Raw genomic sequence first — 22,029 nt, 5'->3', positions numbered from 1 at the left:
AGAGAGAGAGAGAGAGAGAGAGAGAGGGAGGGAGGTCGTGCTTGGCCACTAATAAACGGTAGGCTACATCTATGAGCTGTATTGCGCTAATTGTACAGTGTTGTACAGTGTTGTCTCCATTGTTAAAGTCCAAATTGCCGCTTATTTCTACCGGAAGATGAGGAAACGTCGTTCAGACCAGTTTTGGTTGGTTTGCCTGTGTGAACGCGGACCAGAGCAAATAATGGAACTAGCGGTGTGAAAGCGCCCTGAGACGACGCCTGTCCTGCACCGTCATGAAAATACAAAACTAAATGACTTCTCTGTTTCTATTCTGAAGGAGTCTACTCAGTAAACTCCACAGCACGCTGGTGCACAGATGCATTCTGGGTAGATAAGGCCCCACTCCACCTTTTAGAAAAATAGCCGCTCGGCTCATAGACACACACACACACACACACACACACACACAGACAGACTTACATGAGGCCGCGGACTCCCTTCCTCACCAGCTCCTGATAAACCAGCAGAGACTCGGAGGTTTTCCATAAATGTCCCACGTCGCCTGCAAAAGTCTGAACAACAGGAAACAGGAAGTGACACAGCTGCTGCACCTGCACACACCTGCACACACACACTATGGCCAGAGGATTTAACATTTACAGGGTTCCTACACATTTGAAATTTCCAAATTCCATACTTTTTCCAGACTTCCTGGTAAAAAAAAATCAAATTATTTGTAATATTTGAGTAAATAGATGTGCATAATATAAAAAAAAGCATGCAATTTATCGTTTGTTTTCATTAAAACACCAAATAATTTCCTGGAGATTGTAGCTAGGTGCAATAGCGCATACAAAATAATTAACCCAAATAACTTCAGATGAGACCAAACCCAGATATATATTAAGATTATTATTATTTCCATACAATAGTTTCCATTTTCCATACTTTTCCAGACCTGGAAATGTATAAAATCAAATTCCATACTTTCCATACTTGCGTAGGAACCCTGCATTTAAAAGCTAAGTTTGACTCTCCAGAATTAACATTGTAGATTAGATATCAACAACGTCTTTCTGACTGGTCATAACTACATTTTGAATAGTTGGATTTTTCATTCCAGATCTCTGTAATTCAGTTTTTCCTCTTGTCAAAAAGAACATTTCAGATCCACAACTACGTTCTTCCTTCACTGTAACCATTCATGTGTATGGGGTTTGTCATTACAGATATCTACAGTTCAGTTGCAGATATCCACTATGTGAATTACAGATATCTGTAACTGAATTACCACTAGTACTAATTCCAGTTACAGATATCTACAATTTGATTCTGACTAGTCATAGTTCCATTTACAGATATCTTTAACTTCATTTCGCCTAGTAAAAACTTAATTCCAGATATCTGAACAGGGACATGTAGATATCTGTAATTGAGGTGAATTAAAGATATCTTGAACTGGAATTATGACTAGTCAGAATCTAATTGTAGATATCTGTAACTGGAATTAGTACTAGTGGTAATTCAGTTCCAGATATCTGTAATTCACATAGTGGATATCTGCAACTGAACTGTAGATATCTGTAATGACAAACCCCATACACATGAATGGTTACAGTGAAGGAAGAACGTAGTTGTGGATATCGGAAATGTTCTTTTTGACAAGAGGCAAAACTGAATTACAGAGATCTGCAACACACATCCAGTCTGGCTTTTAAATGTTAAAATGGCTTGTTATACACACACAGAGCCAGCAGCCAATCACACGGCAGCGTTACCTTAGCGTAGCTGGCGTCGAGGTCGAGGTCGTAGCGCGGCTGAACTTTGGGAGGACTGGCTGTGGAGGGAAACACAGTGTATATAACGTTGTGGTCGTCGTGCGAAATCTTTCCAAGAATATTTGTCTTATTTCTTGTCAAAATGTCTCATTTCTAGTCAAAACTAATCTCTTTCCACTTAAAATAAGATTCATCACCTAAAAATGAACTTGTTTTTAGATCATTTTCACTTGTTTCAAACTAATTTTCACTTGAAATAAATAGAAAAATCTGCCAGTGAAAGTAAGTTTTTTGTGTTTGTAATAAGAAAGAAAAACTTGCTCCACTATCAGATTTTTCTACTTATTTCAAGTGAAAATCTGCTTGAAAGAAGTAAAAAGTGTCTAAAAACAAGCTGCTCTTTAATGTGATGAGTCTTATTTTAAGTAGAATGAGATTTATTTTGACTGGAAATAACATTTTGACTAGAAATTAGACAAATATTCTTGGTTAGATTTAGAGTTTTTGCAGTGCAGTGTTGATTGAATGAATGTGCACTGTCCCAATTCAATAAATAAATAAAGAAATGAAATGAAATGAAACGACGTACGGTCTTCGAAGATGAGGCCGACGGTGGCGACGGACTCGCGGCTGACCAGCATGATGGGGTTGTCTCTGGAGGTCTTGGGGAAGGTCTTGGCCTGGCGGTTTGGGTCCAGCGCCAGCCGCCGGCCCTCGTACAGCAGCTCCTGGTGGTGCAGCGGGATGCTGGAGCGCCGGGACAGAAGCTCCTGGAACAGCGCCGCCCTGTGGACGCCACGAGGAGGACGACGAGGACAAGGACAGTTTAGATCATCGTGCAGTCGTTGTTTTTTCCAGCAGTATAGACCGACGTTTTCTAATAAAACTAGGCTTTTAAATTGTCGTTTCAAAAGGTTTGCACCGTCTCCATTCATTGCACTTTTTTTTTCTTTTTATTGGTGATAAAGTGATAGACAAGGTGACGTGACAAAAAAACGTTATAAGCACATACAACCACATAGACAAACATACGAACAATTGACATAAGTACAGACAACAACAGGAAAAGACATGCCACGTTGATACATAAATGTAGTGTTAGGTGTATGTGTGTGTGCGTGTGTGTGCGTGGATGAGAGGTTAAAGGGATAGTTCAACATTTTGGCAAATTGGCCCACTGCCATAATCGCTATAGTCATAGCAGTAGGTTCGTTACCTTTATTTGTCAGTGTAAGCTATTTTTAGAACGGAGGAGCGGAGCGTCAGGCTGCTCGGAGCTACGCTATGGAGGCTAAGGGAATTTCTTGGTTTCCCTCATCAAACTCATCAAATACACAATCCCAAAACTCCAAAACGCTTTCGTGGACAAGTTGTGACCTGCACAATAACCACACTATGAGATAATAATGGAACGTTACGAAACAGAGCCGTTTTCGAGGTAAATACAGAGTCTGCTTGCTGAAAAACTGTCCCTGAACGCAACGCGCATCAGCGGTTTTGCATGAATTTACCTCTAAAACAGCTCCATCTCGTAACGTTCCATTATTATCTCATAGCGTGGTGATTGTGCAGGTCACAACTTGTCCACGACAGCCTTTTGGAGTTGTTGGGTTGTGTATTTGATGAGGAAAACCAAGAAATTCCCTTAGCCTCCATAGCGTAGCTCTGAGCAGCTCACAGCTCCGCACCTCCGTTCTAAAAACAGCTTACACCGACAATTAAAGGTAACGAACCTACTGCTATGACTATAGCGATTATGGCAATGAGCCAATTTGCCAAAATGTTGAACTATCCCTTTAATGGAGTGCTATTACTTATATACAATGTGGTATATAATATGATAATAGTGACAGTAATAATAATAAAGAAAAGAAAAGAAACGAATAATGATAATCCATTCATTGCACTTTTTGGTGTAGCTCAGATAGACTCCCATCTGGAGATGTGGGAAAGAATAATGGTGGCTTTCTGCTCTCTCCTAGCTAGGAGACTGATATTATTGAAATGGAAAGACCCAGCACCTCCAACATACAGTCATTGGGTTCGGGAAATCATGCACCATATCAAGTTGGAGAAGATAAGATACACAATCAGGGAGTCTACTAGAAAATGTTATAACATATGGCAGCCTTTCTTAATGTTTGTTGAAGATATGGAGGCAGACAATATATCACTGTAAACCTCTGTTGTTGTCCTCAGTCATCTTTATTATTGTATTTCTTTTTTTGTTATCTGGCTATGTGAGTTCTGTATATTGAACTATGTATTTCATACTGTGAACTCTGTATGTCTGGTATTTGTGGGGGGTGGATGGGATTTACGGTTGGGTTTTTTCCCCCCCCTGTGTGTTCTGTTGGACTTATGTTAAATTGTAAACTATAACTTAATAATAATAAATACCTTGATCAAAAATAGTCGTTTCGATCGTTGCGTAATCACCCGATCGCCTATTGATTTCTAACTAACTAACTAACTTTTTTCCGGCCGTGTAGATGCTTTTTTGCAGCTTTGCAGCCTGCAGTGGAGACAAGGGCTGTCTCAGTCTTCAGATTCAAATTTCTAACGCTTCTTATGTTAAATATTCAATTATATTAGAACATTTAATGTTTTTTTTTATCTCATTATATATAAACCTATAGCAGTTTATTATTACATCCCTCATCCACTTTTACATCAGTTTTACCAACTCAATATACAACTTCAGGAGGGGAAATCTAAATATTATAAGTAGTGGAGCAACAGATCACAGTTGATCTGTGATCGGCAACAAATGATCCACAGATCGATTGATTAAAATATTACCTGAATGTCACGATGCACAACGTTAAATCTGCGTTGTTGCGTAAAGAACACGTTGGAAGTTCCGTCAGTTTCCTCCTTCAAATGTTCTCATTGTTATAACAATTTGAATTCTGTTTGAACAGTGAAGTTCATTCTAACGGCTCTAGTGGAGAAACACACCAACGGCCTCGGCCTCGTGAAACTGCTCTGAAGTTCCTGCTGCAGTGGAAACGCCACCATTGTTGTTCACCGTGCATCATCAAAATAATGTTTGAGAAGAAATATTTGTTGTTGTAGTGTAGTTTTAAGACTCGTGGGCGACATTTAGTCATTTGCATCGTAACCTCCTCTTTAGGACTTTACTCCCCTACAAAGGCAAAGTGCAGTATCTGCATTTTTTCAATTTTTTTTTTTTTTTGACCAATCCAAAGTGTAAAGGCATATTCTCTTCAATCTGGTAGAATCTGATATTGGTTCTGCTAAAATTTCCAGAGTTACTGGGCTTTTTATTTTGCTGTCCATCCAAAAAAAAGCACTGTGAAACCAAGGTAACGTGCAGTATCTGCAAAGAGTAACTGTATTTCCTACATCCTATAATTAACTCTAGTTCCATTCGAGTAAAACCAAGACAAAGTGCAGTATCTGCCACTTTGCCATACCATGCCAACTACAAAATACATTTAATTCAGTCCACCTTTATCTAATCAATTATAGACTTGGTAAAAAGCTGTTTTTCTCAGTTTTTAGGCATTTTTACAGATACTGCACTTTGCCTTTGTAGGACAGTTTAGGCCTCAGAGGAAACACAGACAACAGCGGCTATGGGGGATGTCAGAGGAGGAAGTAGCGGTGGTAGTCATGGTGACGGCGGCGTGCGGCGTGCTCACGTGTTGTACTCGTGGATGTAGACGTGGTGCAGCGTGGCCTGCTGCAGGCTGAACACGTAGACCACGGCGCGGTGCAGGATGTCGTTGGTCTCGGCGAAGAACTGGTCGAAGCCCCAACACTTCTCCTGGTCGGCCTCCAGGATGTTGGCCAGCACCGGGGTCAGCAGGCTCTGCAGGCCCCTGTAACCACGGCGATTTAATGATAAGGTTTATTATAAAACAATGCAAATAATGTATCTAAAGCTAAATTACACTGTACACCGCATACCTGTGGGTTAACTACAAGACAGCAAGCATGAAAAAGTTACAGGTTGCGTATAATGATGCATTAAGAATCCTACTTAAAAGACCTCGATGGTTAAGTGCAAGTGAAATGTTTGTAAATGCACGTGTCAACACCTTTAATGCTGTATCAGAAACCTGATACCCAGGGGGCAAAGCAAAAAAACGGACACGGAGCGTTGTAAAAGGTTTGACACCAGAAATGACATCTAGGACCTTGAAGGATTAAAACCTGGGTGGACAACCTGGTCAACTAGCTGCTGGAAAGCTACAGGGGACAAAACCCCTTTCTGGGGTCATTCTGCTGGAGAAATGATGTAAATGCAAATATTTAGCTACTACAATGGCATAAATAGTCATACAACTATAACATTTGGCAGAGAGTATCTTGACACATAGGGGGAGGCAGGAAAAAAAGATTCTGGGGTTTGTTGCAACTCAATTTTAAGATATCACCCTCAACATCCCAAAAAAGACCAAAAAAAGTACTGTTCGCCTGACAAATTCTCATGAAAATTATTATTTTTCAGCACTTTATGGAGAATATCTATGCCTAACATGTATATAGAAAACTTCCTTAATTCATCAGCTTCCATTTGAGTCCAAGATAGCCTTTCTATCTCAAAAGCTCCACTTGCTGTGGCCAACGGTCTCCTCTATCTATCTGTTCACTTTGGGGAAACCAGAAACAGAATGGTTTCTGATCAGGCCAGTTAACATGTAGTTTTTCACAACAGGTGTTGCATTGTTTGGAGACAGCCTGTAGCTTTCCAGTAGCTAGTAGAAAGGCTATCTTAGACTCAAATGGAAGCTTATGAATTAAGGGAATTTTCTATATACATGTTAAGCATAGATATTTTATATAAATAATAATTTTCATTAGAATTTGTCAGGCGAACAGTACTTTTTTTGGTCTTTTTTGGGATGTTGAGGGTGATATCTTAAAATCGAGTTGCAACAAACCCCAGAATGTTTTTTTCCTGCCTCCCCCTATGTGTCAAGATACTCTCTGCCAAATGTTATAGTTGTATGACTATTTATGCCATTGTAGTACCTAAATATTTGCATTTACATCATTTCTCCAGCAAAATGACCCAGTAAAGGGGTTTTGGTCCCTGTAGCTTTCCAGCAGCTAGTTGACCGGGTTGTCCACCCAGGTTTTAATCCTTCAAGTTCCTAGAGATCATTTCTGCTGTTGAACCTTTTACAACGCTCCCTGTCCGTTTTTCAAAAAGCTGGGATTTTGCCCCCTGGGTATGATGTATAGATGTATGTGTCAGCTTGATGCCTCAGAAAACCAGATAATCAACAGTCTGACCCACATCAACTGTAGCTCCATCAGGTATCAATCTCTGTTCTGGAGACACTGGTGCAGTTGCCTCTTTTTAACTTTATAGTAATTCTATTTTTGATATCAGTGGTGTAAATTTCTGTTTCTATGTTTTAGCTTTTTTATTGTCTGTTGTTGTGTTGTATTACGTCTTGTGTTGTTTTTTTGCTATGGACCCAGAGTCTGAAATAAAGAAATATATATAAAGTTACTCCCTGTCTGTGTACAAAGGTTTTTCTCAATCAATCGAGTCAAAATATAATTTGCGTGATGTTTGTAAATTTGTTGTACAAAAAGCTAGAAAAGAGACTAAAAGGAGGTGATGGTGGTGATGTCATAGCCAGGGGGCGGGGCCTCCTACTTGGACAGGCTGCAGGACACCGGCATCTCCGTGCTCCACTCGATCTTCCCGTTCTCACACTTCTGGTGTCCGGAGATCGTTCCAGAAGGTTTCTCCGTGATGATCTTATACCTGGGAGAGAGAGAGAGGGAGAGGGTCAGTCTGATGTACACCTCCTCCTCCTCCTCCTCCTCTCTCTCCTTTCTCCTCCTCTCTCTCCTTTCTTCTCCTCCCTTCCCTTTCTCCCTCTCCTCCTCTCTCTCCTTTCTCCTCCTCCCTTCCCTTTCTCCCTCCTCCTCTCTCTCCTTTCTCCCTCTCCTCCTCCCTTTCCTCCTCTCTCTCCTTTCTCCTCCTCCCTTCCCTTTCTCCCTCTCCTCCTCCTCCCTTTCCTTTCTCCCTCTCCTCCTCTCTCTCCTTTCTCCTCCTCCCTTTCTTTTCTCCCTCTCCTCCTCTCTCTCCTTTCTCCTCCTCCCTCTCCCTTCTCCCTCCTCCTCTCTCTCCTTTCTCCTCTCTCTCCTTTCTCCCTCTCCTCCTCCCTTTCCTTTCTCCCTCTCCTCCTCTCTCTCCTTTCTCCTCCTCCCTTCCCTTTCTCCCTCTCCTCCCTCTCCTTTCTCCTCCTTCCTCTCCCTTCTCCCTCCTCCTCTCTCTCCTTTCTCCTCTCTCTCCTTTCTCCCTCTCCTCCTCCCTTTCCTTTCTCCCTCTCCTCCTCTCTCTCCTTTCTCCTCCTCCCTTCCCTTTCTCCCTCTCCTCCTTCCTCTCCCTTCTCCCTCCTCCTCTCTCTCCTTTCTCCCTCTCCTTTCTCTCTTTCTCCCTCTCCTCCTCCCTTTCCTTTCTCCCTTTCTCCCTCTCCTCCTCCCTTTCCTTTCTCCCTCCTCCTCTCTCTCATTTCTCCCTCTCCTTTCTCTCTTTCTCCCTCTCCTCCTCCCTTTCCTTTCTCCCTTTCTCCCTCTCCTCCTCCCTCTCCATCTCCCTCCTCCTCTCTCTCCTTTCTCCTCCTCCCTTTCTCCCTCTCCTCCTCCCTCTCCTTTCTCCTCATCCCTTTCTCCCTTTCCTCCTCCCTCTCCTCCTCTCTCTCCTTTCTCCTCCTCCCTCTCCTTTCTCCTCATCCCTTTCTCCCTTTCCTCCTCCCTCTCCTTTCTCCTCCTCCCTTCCCTTTCTCCCTCTCCTCCTTCCTCTCCCTTCTCCCTCCTCCTCTCTCTCTTTTCTCCCTCTCCTTTCTCTCTTTCTCCCTCTCCTCCTCCCTTTCCTTTCTCCCTTTCTCCCTCTCCTCCTCCCTTTCCTTTCTCCCTCCTCCTCTCTCTCCTTTCTCCCTCTCCTTTCTCTCTTTCTCCCTCTCCTCCTCCCTTTCCTTTCTCCCTTTCTCCCTCTCCTCCTCCCTTTCCTTTCTCCCTCTCCTCCTCTCTCTCCTTTCTCCTCCTCCCTTTCTCCCTCTCCTCCTCCCTCTCCTTTCTCCTCATCCCTTTCTCCCTTTCCTCCTCCCTCTCCTCCTCTCTCTCCTTTCTCCTCCTCCCTCTCCTTTCTCCTCATCCCTTTCTCCCTTTCCTCCTCCCTCTCCTTTCTCCTCCTCCCTTCCCTTTCTCCCTCTCCTCCTTCCTCTCCCTTCTCCCTCCTCCTCTCTCTCTTTTCTCCCTCTCCTTTCTCTCTTTCTCCCTCTCCTCCTCCCTTTCCTTTCTCCCTTTCTCCCTCTCCTCCTCCCTTTCCTTTCTCCCTCTCCTCCTCTCTCTCCTTTCTCCTCCTCCCTTTCTCCCTCTCCTCCTCCCTCTCCTTTCTCCTCATCCCTTTCTCCCTTTCCTCCTCCCTCTCCTCCTCTCTCTCCTTTCTCCTCCTCCCTCTCCTTTCTTCTCATCCCTTTCTCCCTTTCCTCCTCCCTCTCCTTTCTCCTCCTCCCTCCTCCTACCACTCCTTTCTCCTCCCTCCTCCTCTCTCTCTTTTCTCCCTCCTCTTCCTCTCCCCCTCTTTCCTCCCCTCCCCCCCCTCCTCACATGACTTCCTTGTTCCTCCTCGGTCCTTCAAACGGTCTGAAGGGAAGACTTCCCGTGGCGGCGTGGTAGAAGGTGACTCCGATGCTCCACAGGTCCACGGTGGCGCCGTACTTCTTCTGGTGATCCTTCCTCAGCACGGCGCGCTCATACATGTCTGGGTGCTGCACACACACACACACACACACACACACACACACACACACACACACACACACACACACCACACACACACACACACACACACACACACACCACACACACACACACACACACACACACACACACACACACACACACACACACACACACACACACACACACACACACACACACACACACACACACACACACACACACACACACACACACACACACACACACACACACACACCATGATGATGATGTCACAGCAGGCTCCGCCCACATCCACACAGGTAAACAGAAGCTAAATGCTGAAGCTAAATCTCCCGCTCCTTCTCCCTCCTCCTCCTTCTCATTTCTCCCTCTCCATCTCCCTCCTCCTTCTCTCTCCTCCATCTCCCTCCTCCTCCCTCTCCATCTCCCTCCTCCTCCCTCTCCTCCTCCTCCCTCTCCATCTCCCTCCTCCTTCTCTCTCCTCCTCCTCCCTCTCCATCTCCCTCCTCCTTCTCTCTCCTCCTCCTCCCTCTCCATCTCCCTCCTCCTCCCTCTCCATCTCCCTCCTCCTCCCTCTCCTCCTCCTCCCTCTCCATCTCCCTCCTCCTTCTCTCTCCTCCTCCTCCCTCTCCATCTCCCTCCTCCTTCTCTCTCCTCCTCCTCCCTCTCCATCTCCCTCCTCCTCCCTCTCCATCTCCCTCCTCCTTCTCTCTCCTCCTCCTCCTCCTCCCTCTCCATCTCCCTCCTCCTCTCTCTCCTTCTCCCTTTCCTTTCTCCCTCCTCCTCCCTCTCCATCTCCCTCCTCCTCCTTCTCATTTCTCCCTCTCCTTTCTCCCTCTCCTTCTCTCTCTCCTTCTCCCTCTCCTTTCTCTCCTTCTCTCTCTCCTTTCTCCCTCTCCTTCTCTCTCTCCTTTCTCCCTCCTCATCCCTTTCCTTTCTCCCTCCTCCTTCCTTTCATTTCTCCCTCTCCTTCTCCCTCCTTCTCCCTCTCCTTTCTCTCCTTTCTCCCTCTCCTTCTCTCTCTCCTTTCTCCTTCTCCTTCTCTCTCTCCTTTCTCCCTCTCCTTCTCTCTCTCCTTTCTCCCTCCTCATCCCTTTCCTTTCTCCCTCCTCCTTCCTTTCATTTCTCCCTCTCCTTCTCCCTCCTTCTCCCTCTCCTTTCTCTCCTTTCTCCCTCTCCTTCTCTCTCTCCTTTCTCCTTCTCTCTCTCCTTTCTCCCTCTCCTTCTCTCTCTCCTTTCTCCCTCCTCCTCCCTCTCCTCCTCCCTCTCCATCTCCCTCCTCCTCTCTCTCCTTCTCCCTTTCCTTTCTCTCCTTTCTCCCTCTCCTCCTCCTCTCTACTGGTTATTGGTTATTGATTATTGATTGTTACCAGATACTCCTCCCTCCCTCCTTTCTCCTCCTCCTCCTCCTCCTCTCTACTGGTTATTGGTTATTGATTATTGATCGGTGGTTACCAGATACTCCTCGGTCCCGTACAGAGAGACGAACTGCTCGTCGTCCTCCAGTTCTCTGGCGGCGCCGAAGTCTGTGAGTTTGTAGACGGAGCAGCCGTCCTCTCCGATCACACGCATGATGTTTCCTGGTTTGATGTCTCGGTGCACGATGCCGTACTCCCTCAGGTGGTTCATACCGGCCACTGTGGAGGGGATGGGGGGGGCAGCAGCCAATCAGAGAGCAGCACACACACACTAACACAGTGGTTCAATCTCAACTGGTGGGTCGGGACCCAAAAGTTCTGGATGGGTCGCGGACCACTGGTCAAAAAAGTAAATAATATTTAATAGGGTATTTTTGGTCTTCATATGGAGACCAGAGGCAGATACGTCGGCACAGCAGAAGACGATAGAGTTTGTAATTTATGTGACATCCAAGAGGTGGAGAATGAAATTAATTTTGTGTTCAACTGTCCTTTCTATGACTCTATAAGACACAAACTGTTCAGTAAAGTAGATCCAAATAACGAGTTTGTGTGGTTAGATGATGCTGAGAAGCTAAAACTTCTTTTTCATTTGAATATTTTTGCATTTTCTTTATTTCTTGAAAAGGCTTGGGCAACGAGACGAAGAGCGATGTATAGTTGAGAACTGAAAGTAATCTTAAGTTGTTTATTTATGTCACACCTGTGTGGCAGGTAACACCAACAGGAAGGACTGTCTAGTTTTTGTTTTTTGTATTTGTTATTGTGTCTTGTAATCTCGTATGGGATGGACCACAGTGGTGGCATGACACGAAAATAAAACATTCATTCATTCATTCATAGGGCAGGGCCGATATGCTTTTGTGCCGATTCGATTCTCTAATGATTTTTGGGTCCCGATTCAATTTAAATTGTGATTCTGATTAAACAAGTATTGCATTGATTCGATTTTACCAAGTATTGCAATTTTATATTTCATTTATTGTGATTTTCTTTCCTTAAACAAGAGCAGGTTGAACCAAACACTTGACAATACATCATACGTCATATTTACAAAAAACAATACACACATCACATCAGTTTGTCTGTTGTGTTCGTTTGTTCACGTAGATATCTGTGAACAAACCAACACAACAACAGGCCGGTTTGACTTTGTCGAGTGTAATGGCACAGAAAGAATACATGATCGTACAATTAAGATTGGTCGCCCCCCCACCAAAAATAAATTAAAAAAATATGAGAATCGATTTTTAAAAATCGCCAGAAAAAAAATCGCGATTAATATAAAAATAAATGTTTTGGCCCAGCCCTAATATTTAATGCACATCTGATGTTGGACATGTCTTTTATTTTGAAAAATAACTTATTTTGAAAGGCAGACGAGACACTTTCTTATTATTTGCTCCATTTGCTTTGAATGCAAAGATATCAGTTTCTTATTAAAGGTGTACAGAAAAGAAAATTGAATTTGAGCCCACTCTGGGTCATAAAATTAGTGTAATAACTCATCTATCAGACGATGTAGGCCAAACTTTGTGCAAAATTCTATTTTTGAGTAAATCCGTGATGAAAGTGTGTATTTTAGTGTAGTTTTTTTTTCGTATTAGATAATGCAGGCGCACGGATTATACGTCAGCCTGTACACGATTCACTAGCCACTGATATTGGATCCGTCATCCGTCATTCAAACGTCTGAGACACGCACACACACACGGAGCTCGGGCTCGCCCCAAACTTTGAATATCCCGCCCGCTCGATAACGACCAATCAAATTCATTTTCCTTACTCGGGTAAACTCGTGTTGCAGCTCGTGACAGCTCGGCGCGACAAACAGGACAAACGGCCATTTCTGTACACCTTTAATGTGGCCTGAATGCAGTGAATCTGGTTTTGTTTTGTGGGTCTTTATTTTGTGCAATTTGATATTTATTCACTTTAGTGAACATGCTCTGAATGCAGAGATGCATTAGAAGTCAAATATATCGTTTTGTTGGTCTCCGTTTTGTGCAGTTTGATATTATTTTTATTCACTTCCGTACATGCAGTTGTCATGGTAACTCCTCAGTTTCATTCATGTGCTCTGAAATGCACTTTGCTCAATAAAGAGATAAATGAGTTTTTAAAGGCTTTAAAAAAAATGGATTCTTGGTTTGAATTCTATAAAAGTGGGTCACGACTTAATGACCCAGAGTGAGACTAGTTGAGAACTAGTTGAGAAAGTTGAGAGACAGAGGACAGACAGACGTGTTGCTGCTCACCGACGTCGTGCAGCACGATGAGGAACTCGTCCTCGGGGAGACCGTAGGCGTTGGACGACTCCTCCAGGACGGTGTAGAGACTCCCACAGGGACAGTACTCCATCACCAGCACCTTGTGACGCGTGTTGGACTGGATGGGGGGGGAGAGAGAGAGGAGGGAAGAAGACGAGCAAGCTAATTAGTTACGATTTCTTTAGGTTATTACAGTAAACTCCTCAGACGTATTTGCCTTCGCTCCGTTTGCCTGAGGAGCAGGAGTTGGGCAGCAGCATCCCAACAATAACAGGCAGCATTACAGGGATAGTTCACTCATTTCTCATTATCTCCTCCCCCTCATGTGGACTAAGGGCTGGGAGAAGTTTCAGAGTCCTCCGTGGCTTCTCTGAGTTACAGGGGGTCTCGGCGTAGCAGTGCATGTCCATATGACGGTTGCAAATGGATACCAACTGTCTTCGTAACAAAAAGACACACCAAAAAACATCCAGATACCTCCATGCTGCTCGTATGTAATGTCCCTCTTGTATTGAAGCCCCGACATGAGAAATTGTTCCGAAAAAATTTTAATAAGTCTATATTTTAAGCTTGTTTTGTAGCGGAAGCTCCCAGTGTTGCTCTGCAGAGCCGTGAACTGGGGGTCAATGCAAATCACGCGAGATTTGGACGGACCAGGAAGAGCAGTACTGGGAGCTTCCGCCACAAACAAGCTTAAAATATAGACTTATTTAATTTTTTTCGGAACAATTTCTCATGTCGGGGCTTCAATACCAGAGGGACATTACAGACGAGCAGCATGGAGGTATCTGGATGTTTTTTGGTGTGTCTTTCTGGACGAAGAAAAGTGAGCTCCGTTCTCAACCGTCATATGGACATGCAGTGCTGCACGGAGCCCCGCTGTAACTCAGAGAAGCCACGGAGGACTCTGAAACTTAAATTTCGGATGAACTATCCCTTTAAGCTGTAAAGTCTATTTTACCATGGCGGTCAATGGAGAACTGGTCTCTTCTGGTCCCAGCCGAGGAACTGCAGCTTTTTGAACGTGGAAGTGGTCTTCACTTGGAGAATCCACAACTCCCCCTCAGGAGGAAGTCAGACATGTGACCACACCACTCACCCCCAGTGAACGGATTTAACATTTAAAAGCTCAGTTTGACTCTCCGGACTTAACATTGTAGATATCAACAACGTCTTTCTGACTGGTCCTAACTACATTTTGAATAGTTGGATTTTTTATTCCAGATCTCTGTAATTCAGTTTTGCCTCTCGTCACAAAGAACATTTCAGATCCACAACTACGTTCTTCCTTCACTGTAACCATTCATGTGTATGGGGTTTGTCATTACAGATATCTACAGTTCAGTTGCAGATATCCACTATGTGAATTACAGATATCTGGAACTGAATTACCACTAGTACTGATTCCAGTTACAGATATCTACAACTTCATTTCTCCTAGTCAAAACTTAATTACAGATATCTGAACAGGGACATGTCGATATCTGTAACTGAGGTGAATTAAAGATATCTAGAACTGGAATTATGACTAGTCAGAATCAAGTTGTAGATATCTGTAACTGGAATTAGTACTAGTGGTAATTCAGTTCCAGATATCTGTAATTCACATAGTGGATATCTGCAGCTGAACTGTAGATATCTGTAATGACAAACCCCATACACATGAATGGTTACAGTGAAGGAAGAACGGAGTTGTAGATATCGGGAATATTCTTTTTGACTCAGCAAAACTGAATTACAGAGATCTGCAACACATCCAGTCTGGCTTCTAAATGTTAAAATGTTTTGCCATAGACCCCCCCCCCTCCCCCATCCAGCTGGTCATGTGACTGGTCATGTGTGACTGGCTTTATACAATTCAGATCACCTGCAACAAGTGGTACTAGAGCGGCGGCTAGAGGAGATTGCGAGATCCCATTTAGAAAAACTTTATTTGGTCAGTCAGTGTTTTCCTGTAGGTCAGGCAAAGAGTGGAATACAATACCACAAAACATAAGAGAGTCCATTTCATACGGTGCATTTAAAGCCAATCTAAAGAAATGGTTAATAGAAAACCAAATCTGTGAACACTAGTCCCTGAATCCCCTGTAGTACATGGCTTCATTAATTAAGTGTAATTTGACATGTACTTGTTGTTCTTGTTGTTGATATGAATATTCCCCTGTCTGAATGGAGGATGTCTACATTCCTGTGTGGTTGAGGGGTAAAGGGAGTAGGCTACTGGTTGTGGATTGGATAGTGTTTGTGCATGTGTGCGTATGGGTGGGAGGGGTGGGGGGGTTAAAGTGTAATGTTGCTGTTGTAGATATTGTGCTATTTGTCTTAATGTAATTTGCTCCTTTATTACAGGTCTCATTGCCGTGCTCCATCCGGCAGGGGGACTGCCAACGGAAGTTAGCCTATTGGCTATAATTGAGTGCATTTACATTTTATCTTTTTAAAATGTTCATTAATGTACACTGTCCCTCTCGAACAAATAAAGGAAAAAGAAAAATGAAATGAAATGTGACCCACCTCCTCCTCCACGGCGAACAGCTTGACGATGTTCTTGTGGTTCAGTTTCTTCAGAACCTCGAACTCTCTCATCTGGACGTCGAGCGGCCGCAGGAAGCTCAGGTTGTTGAAGACCTTCACCGCGTACAGGTCGCCCGTTTTCTACACACACACACACACAGATGGACAGGTGAAAGGCTGTTTCCATGGCGATGCGACCCCGCGGCGCCCTGTGATTGGCTCTCTGACCTCTGACCTCTGACCCACCTTGTGTCGGCCTCGGTAGACGTTGGCCGTGGCGCCCTGACCCAGCAGGTCTGAGATCAGCCACAGGTAGTTGGTGGTGCTCTGCATCCTGACGGCCACTGGTCCTGAACACACAGAACATCAATACGATCAATACAAGTATCAATACTGAAAAATACCCATCAATACCCATCAATATACCCATCAATACTGATCAATACCCATCAATACTGAACAATATACCGATAAAAACCCATCAATATACCGATAAAAACCCATCAATATACCGATAAAAACCCATCAATACCCATCAATGCGTATACCCATCAATATACCTATCAATACCCATCAATATACCGATAAAAACCCATCAATATACCGATAAAAACCCATCAATATACCGATAAAAACCCATCAATATACCGATAAAAACCCATCAATATACCGATAAAAACCCATCAATATACCGATAAAAACCCATCAATACCCATCAATGCGTATACCCATCAATATACCTATCAATACCCATCAATATACCGATAAATACCCATCAATATACCGATAAAAACCCATCAATATACCGATAAAAACCCATCAATATACCGATAAAAACCCATCAATATACCGATAAAAACCCATCAATACCCATCAATGCGTATACCCATCAATATACCGATAAATACCCATCAATATACCGATAAAAACCCATCAATATACCGATAAAAACCCATCAATATACCGATAAAAACCCATCAATATACCGATAAAAACCCATCAATATACCGATAAAAACCCATCAATATACTGATCAATACCCATCAATATACCGATAAATACCCATCAATATACCCATCAATACTGATCAATACCCATCAATACCCAGTGTTGTGCCTGAACGCGTTCAATGAACGATCGTTCATGAACTCGTTCATATTTTGGTTGAACGTGAACTGAACGTGGGTATTTCTGCTTGATGAACGTTATTGTGAACGCGTTCATTCTGGCGTTTGTGAACGCCGCTCTCGACTCCGTTCAGGAGTGAGCCAGATTTCCATAGAAAACCCAGCTAAAACACACTGTAAACAGGCCTTAATATGTAGCGGAAAAACCACCCAATCTGGCAACACCTATCAGCTGTTTGGATCAGCGGCGCATGGAAGAGGCGGAGTGATACAGCGTGTCGCGGAGCCGTCTGTCTGTCTGGAGGAATACTGACCCAGTTGGTTAGTAAAAGCAAAGATACTCTATTTATTTTATAAACCGTCTTTTGTAAAAGATAAACGGGGGTTACGCTGGGGCCACACCGGACGCGCCGTGGTCCTCCTGTTCACATCAGACGCTTCTCCGCGCGGTCGAGAAGCGCTTCTGCCCCTCAGCTGTGTGTGTGTGTGTGTGTGTTTCTCTCTCACGCTCTGTTTTTAGATTAATAAACACAAATAGGCTACAAACGTACACACATTAGACACATCTAACTCAGTTACTTTTTGGGTAAAGTAGTAACTATAACTAATACTGGTTAAAACTGCTAAAATAATAGCTGTCTGGTTCGATATGGGCTGAGGCAATAATTTTGAAAAATAATAGCTTGTAGAAACATATTGGAAAAAAAAAAAAGAAAAGAAAAAAGAACTATGAACTAGTTCAGTTTTGGAACCGTGAACTTAGTTCAAAATTTTGAATAATGAACTATGAACTGAACTAGTTCATTTTAAAATTTGTGAACTGAACTTTGAACTAGTTCATGTAGAAAGTGAACTTTCCCAACACTGTCAATACCCATCAATATGTATCAATACCCATCAATGCCTATCAATACTGAACAATACCGATCAATATACAGATCAATATCCATCAATACTGATCAATGGGTTAAAGGGATAGTATCATTTTTTAAAGTGGGGTTGTATGATCTCCAAATAGCCCCTAAGTACTTTAATTGCAGTAGAAGACTCTCTGCACTCCTCCCGTTAGCAACGCCAGCCCATAATAGCCCTGCCCAGAGATTTACAACATACAGTGTTGTGAACAGACCCAAAGAAACGGCCTATTTTCACGGCCTAAAAGAGGTTTTACCTGAAAAATAAATACACAGTTCCATTGTTCACTATAATATAATTTTTTCAGGAAAAACACAGTTTTTATTTGGACCTAACCAACTGCTGATTGGCGGGCGCTAACCCTGGGCGGAGGGATACGTGAGTTGGTTAGGTCCAAATAAAAACTGTGTATTTTTTCATGGTAAAATGCAATTTATAAAGCACATTTATATTATACGCCAGGGGGAATTTATAAGTTTACAAATTTTTTTTCAAGTTTTCACATATATTGATAGTCTTAATCGCTTTCTGGTGGTTTGAAAATTTTATGGAGGTTATGTAGCCTTTTGCTTGAGCTCACCGTTAAAAGCAGTAAAGGAAGGTTTTTTTTTAATGAACTTACATTTGTGAATATGAAATTTTGCCATTAAAATAATAAGGTTGATAATAAAGGTTATGTTATGTCGCTTTTTCCTTGTTTTTTTTTCTTCAGGTAAGGGAGCCCAAACAAACAGTGAGTGGTGTTATCACTGATCTGACCTGAGGTCTGAGGTCACAGCTGAAGCTCCGCCCACACGCTGCTGTTATTATTGATTATTGATTATATATCTATCTATTATATCTATTATATCAGAGAGTCGGTGTGAACCCGGAAGTGTCGGTTGTAAATAAAGTTTTTTTTAACCTCGGCGCTGTGACGTCACCGGTGGGAAATTCCCGTTTTTTTAATTTTAGGCCTCGAGCCGCGAGCAGCAAAGCAGACTCACCGTGACGTCACGGAGCCTCGGCAGCTTCTGGTTCTGGTTCTGGTCCCGTACGGTCGGTCCCGGTTCGGTTCTACCGGAGGAAGAGGAGAGAGAACTGCCAGAGTTCGAGACCAGAACCGCTGAGCCAAATGACGGCACAGACCTCCACCACTAACAGGGACTCGAACCTGAGAACCGGGCCGGTCCAGTCCGTGTCAACACAGTCGAACCTCTGTCGGTACCGGGGGTTCTGGTTTCTGGTTCTACCGGGAAACTGCGGTGATTTTTTCCGGTGCGGAATCGAACCCGCAGTGTTTTCACTTTCAGTCCGTCAGAAACACGATCCGTTAAAACCGTTAAAACCCGTTGAAACCCGCCGCAGCGCACGAGCCCAACCGGGTCCGGTGGAGAACAGGTCCGGGAGTTGGGTCGGTACCGGAGAAAAGACGCCGTTTTTACGGTTTAAACGGTTAAAAACGGCTTCATGTTGAGTTTTGTTTATTTCCTCACCTTCTTTCCGCGGCCCAGTGCTTCTCTTCCGGTCTGCGTCTGCGTCACGTGACAGCCGCCGACCAATCAGCGGCGGCGTCACACCGAGGGGGGCGTGGCCAGAACCAGAAGCTGCGTTACCGTAAAACCCCGAGTAGAGACGAACTGAGCGCACTCATCAAACACTAATCAACTAATCATAGACATACATACATGTCTATGCAACTAATTACATTAATTTATCCCAACAGTTGAAGTTGGAAATGTTGGAAATGTGAATAAAACTTCCATGAAACTTTATTTATAAGATTAAAGAGTGACAGCGTGTGACTGTGCGTCAGAGTGAGAGCTCTCCGTCATTACGTCATTACGGTAAAAACATGAGGCAGCGGCTCGGAAATGAAAACCGAGACTTATCATCTGTGATATAGCAATACATAACAATATATGAATAATATATGATATAGCAATACATAACCTCCATCAAATTTTCAAACAACCAGAAAGCGATTAAGACTATCAATATAGCCTATGTGAAAACTTATAAATTCCCCCTGGCGTATAATATAAATGTGCTTTATTAATTGCATTTTACCATGAAAAACTGTTTTTGTATTGTGAAACAAAGTTTTGAATAAAAAATAAAAACAACTTATCATCTGTTAAGAAGCTTCATAGTTCAAACAGCAGAGGCCAGCACAGGACACAGAGCCAGGCAGCATGTAATATGGAATATAATCAAAGATATTCAATATACATATATATATGTATATATATTAATAAACCGTCTTTTATATAATGATATATAACATAATGTAAAATCATGTAATCTAACATAATGTAACGTAATATGTAAACTAACATAATGTAACGTAATGTAATATAACATAATATAATTTTATGTAATCTAATATGTGATATAACATAATATACTATAATATAATATGATGTAATGTAATGTAATATAACATAATATAATGTAATTTAATATAATGTAATGTAAAACAGACTGGACTCGTCTCATATTGTTATTTAATGGATAAATTCTGATAAAGTGAACCAGTTCATAAGTGACATCACTGAAAATGAGGAGCAGAGACAGACGTGGCCGCACTTAGAGGCTGACAATTCAAATTCTGTAAGTCTCTCTGATATTCTGAGCACATGGTGAGAGACAGAACAAGTTTGTCTACAAATTTGGAAAAAAATCGTGTAAATTGTGTCCAGGAGGAGTGTGGAAAGAGAAAAGTTTCAGAAGATTTCAGACAACTTCTCCCACTCTAACTGATGATGTCACGCACTCTGACTCATAATTTCTCCAAAACTGATCATGGTCATTGATCAGGGATTGATCAAAAACTATATGACCTATCAAAACGTGGAGTAATATGCCAATACACAAGACTTGTGTCTACTGTTTAAAGTTTAAATGAAGTCTCTAGGTGAAAGTATGCCTGAGAAGAAGACGTTTGAAAAACTCCAATTATTGTTCTTTTTCGCTTGTTTTTTCTCCCCCCGTCCCATTGACTTCAATGCAAAATTTTAAACTTACGTTGTGAAAAATTCATATTCTTTAGCGAAAAGACAGAGCACACCGATCCCGATCGAACCGCACGTTTTGATAACGTATCGATATATAAGAAGTAGCGAATCCCCCGAGCGCTACACTGCAAAAACTCAAAATCTTACCAGGAATATTTGTCTCATTTCCAGTCAAAATGTCTAATTTCTAGTCAAAACAAATCTCATTCTACTTAAAATAAGACTTAGTAGCTTGTTTTTAGACACTTTTTACTTCTTTCAAGCAGATTTTCACTTGAAATAAGTAGAAAAATCTGACAGTGGATCAAGTTTTCTTTCTTATTACAAGCACAAACAACTTGCTTTCACTGGCAGATTTTTCTACTTATTTCAAGTGAAAATTAGTTTGAAACAAGTGAAAATGATCTAAAAATAAGTACATTTTTAGGTGATGAGTCTTATTTTAAGTGGAAAGAGATTAGTTTTGACTAGAAATGAGACATTTTGACAAGAAATAAGACAAATATTCTTGGAAAGATTTTGAGTTTTTGCAGTGTAGTAGTCCAGTGCTCGGTGCGATTGCCCCGTGGCCCTAATAATGTAATATCATGTCATATCATATCATATCATATCATATCATATCATATCATATCATATCATATCATATCTTATCTGTCATTCCTCTGAATAACAGAGTGTGAGGAATGTGCAGATGTTTCCAGAGCAGCTGTGTTTGTCGTTAAAAAGCAGCAGATGTTCAGCACATGTTCTGATGTCACTGTCATTAAAATGACCAACAACAACAGTCGACAACACACTGTTGGTGATGCTGTGACCTTCTTCTCAGAAACTATATAACGTGAAATAACGAAACATAACGACGACAATAAATGAAAATCAACAACCGACACGTTTCATTTCTGAATCAAATGTGAATAAAAAGAGAGGAATAAATTAACAGAGGTGAAGATCTCATCACATCCTGGTGGTTTAACACTAAGATAATTTATTTGCCTTTTCCCTTTAAATGATTCAATTGCACTAATCTAATCTTAACCTGTTTTTCATTTTGTATACTTCTATGATTTTTATTGTTTATTTTGTACTTTCTTTTATTAATTGAGTGACAGAAAGGCGTAATAAATGTATTACTATTATTATCATATCTCTGATCCTTTTCACCTCATCATTTTTCCCCCCAACAATATCTTTATTTATTTCCATACATATTAACACACATATATAAACACTGGACATATATAACCATTGGGACATAATGTTCCTGCTCCAAACCATGTAGAACGAACATACCT

At 42.3% G+C, this 22,029-nt stretch overlaps 1 protein-coding gene across 2 annotated transcripts in view; it reads right to left on the bottom strand.

The window, feature by feature from the left end:
* The window catches only part of tbk1 (TANK-binding kinase 1), a 36,851-nt gene extending 17,613 nt beyond the window's left edge, over positions 1–19,238 (bottom strand). Inside the window, exons 1-11 of one of the 2 annotated variants that reach the window (XM_085769420.1) lie at positions 19,217–19,238; positions 15,946–16,049; positions 15,700–15,840; positions 13,174–13,303; positions 10,953–11,134; positions 9,363–9,523; positions 7,402–7,512; positions 5,429–5,608; positions 2,350–2,546; positions 1,761–1,819; positions 463–554 (exon numbers count right to left, since the gene is read on the bottom strand). In XM_085769420.1, coding sequence (XP_085625546.1) covers positions 463–554; positions 1,761–1,819; positions 2,350–2,546; positions 5,429–5,608; positions 7,402–7,512; positions 9,363–9,523; positions 10,953–11,134; positions 13,174–13,303; positions 15,700–15,840; positions 15,946–16,032 — 1,340 coding nt within the window. In that variant the 5' untranslated portion in view covers positions 16,033–16,049; positions 19,217–19,238. Of the gene's footprint in view, positions 1–462; positions 555–1,760; positions 1,820–2,349; positions 2,547–5,428; positions 5,609–7,401; positions 7,513–9,362; positions 9,524–10,952; positions 11,135–13,173; positions 13,304–15,699; positions 15,841–15,945; positions 16,050–18,727; positions 18,762–19,216 lie in introns of those variants that run through there. The other variant, XM_085769421.1, reaches the window with a different exon arrangement.
* Positions 19,239–22,029: the final 2,791 nt, after the last annotated feature.

The sequence above is a fragment of the Trachurus japonicus genome, chromosome 23, assembly GCF_045865225.1.
Source record: "Trachurus japonicus isolate A0001 chromosome 23, Traja_1.0".
NCBI lineage: Eukaryota > Metazoa > Chordata > Actinopteri > Carangiformes > Carangidae > Trachurus > Trachurus japonicus.
This window is presented reverse-complemented; position numbering and strand designations above follow the sequence as displayed.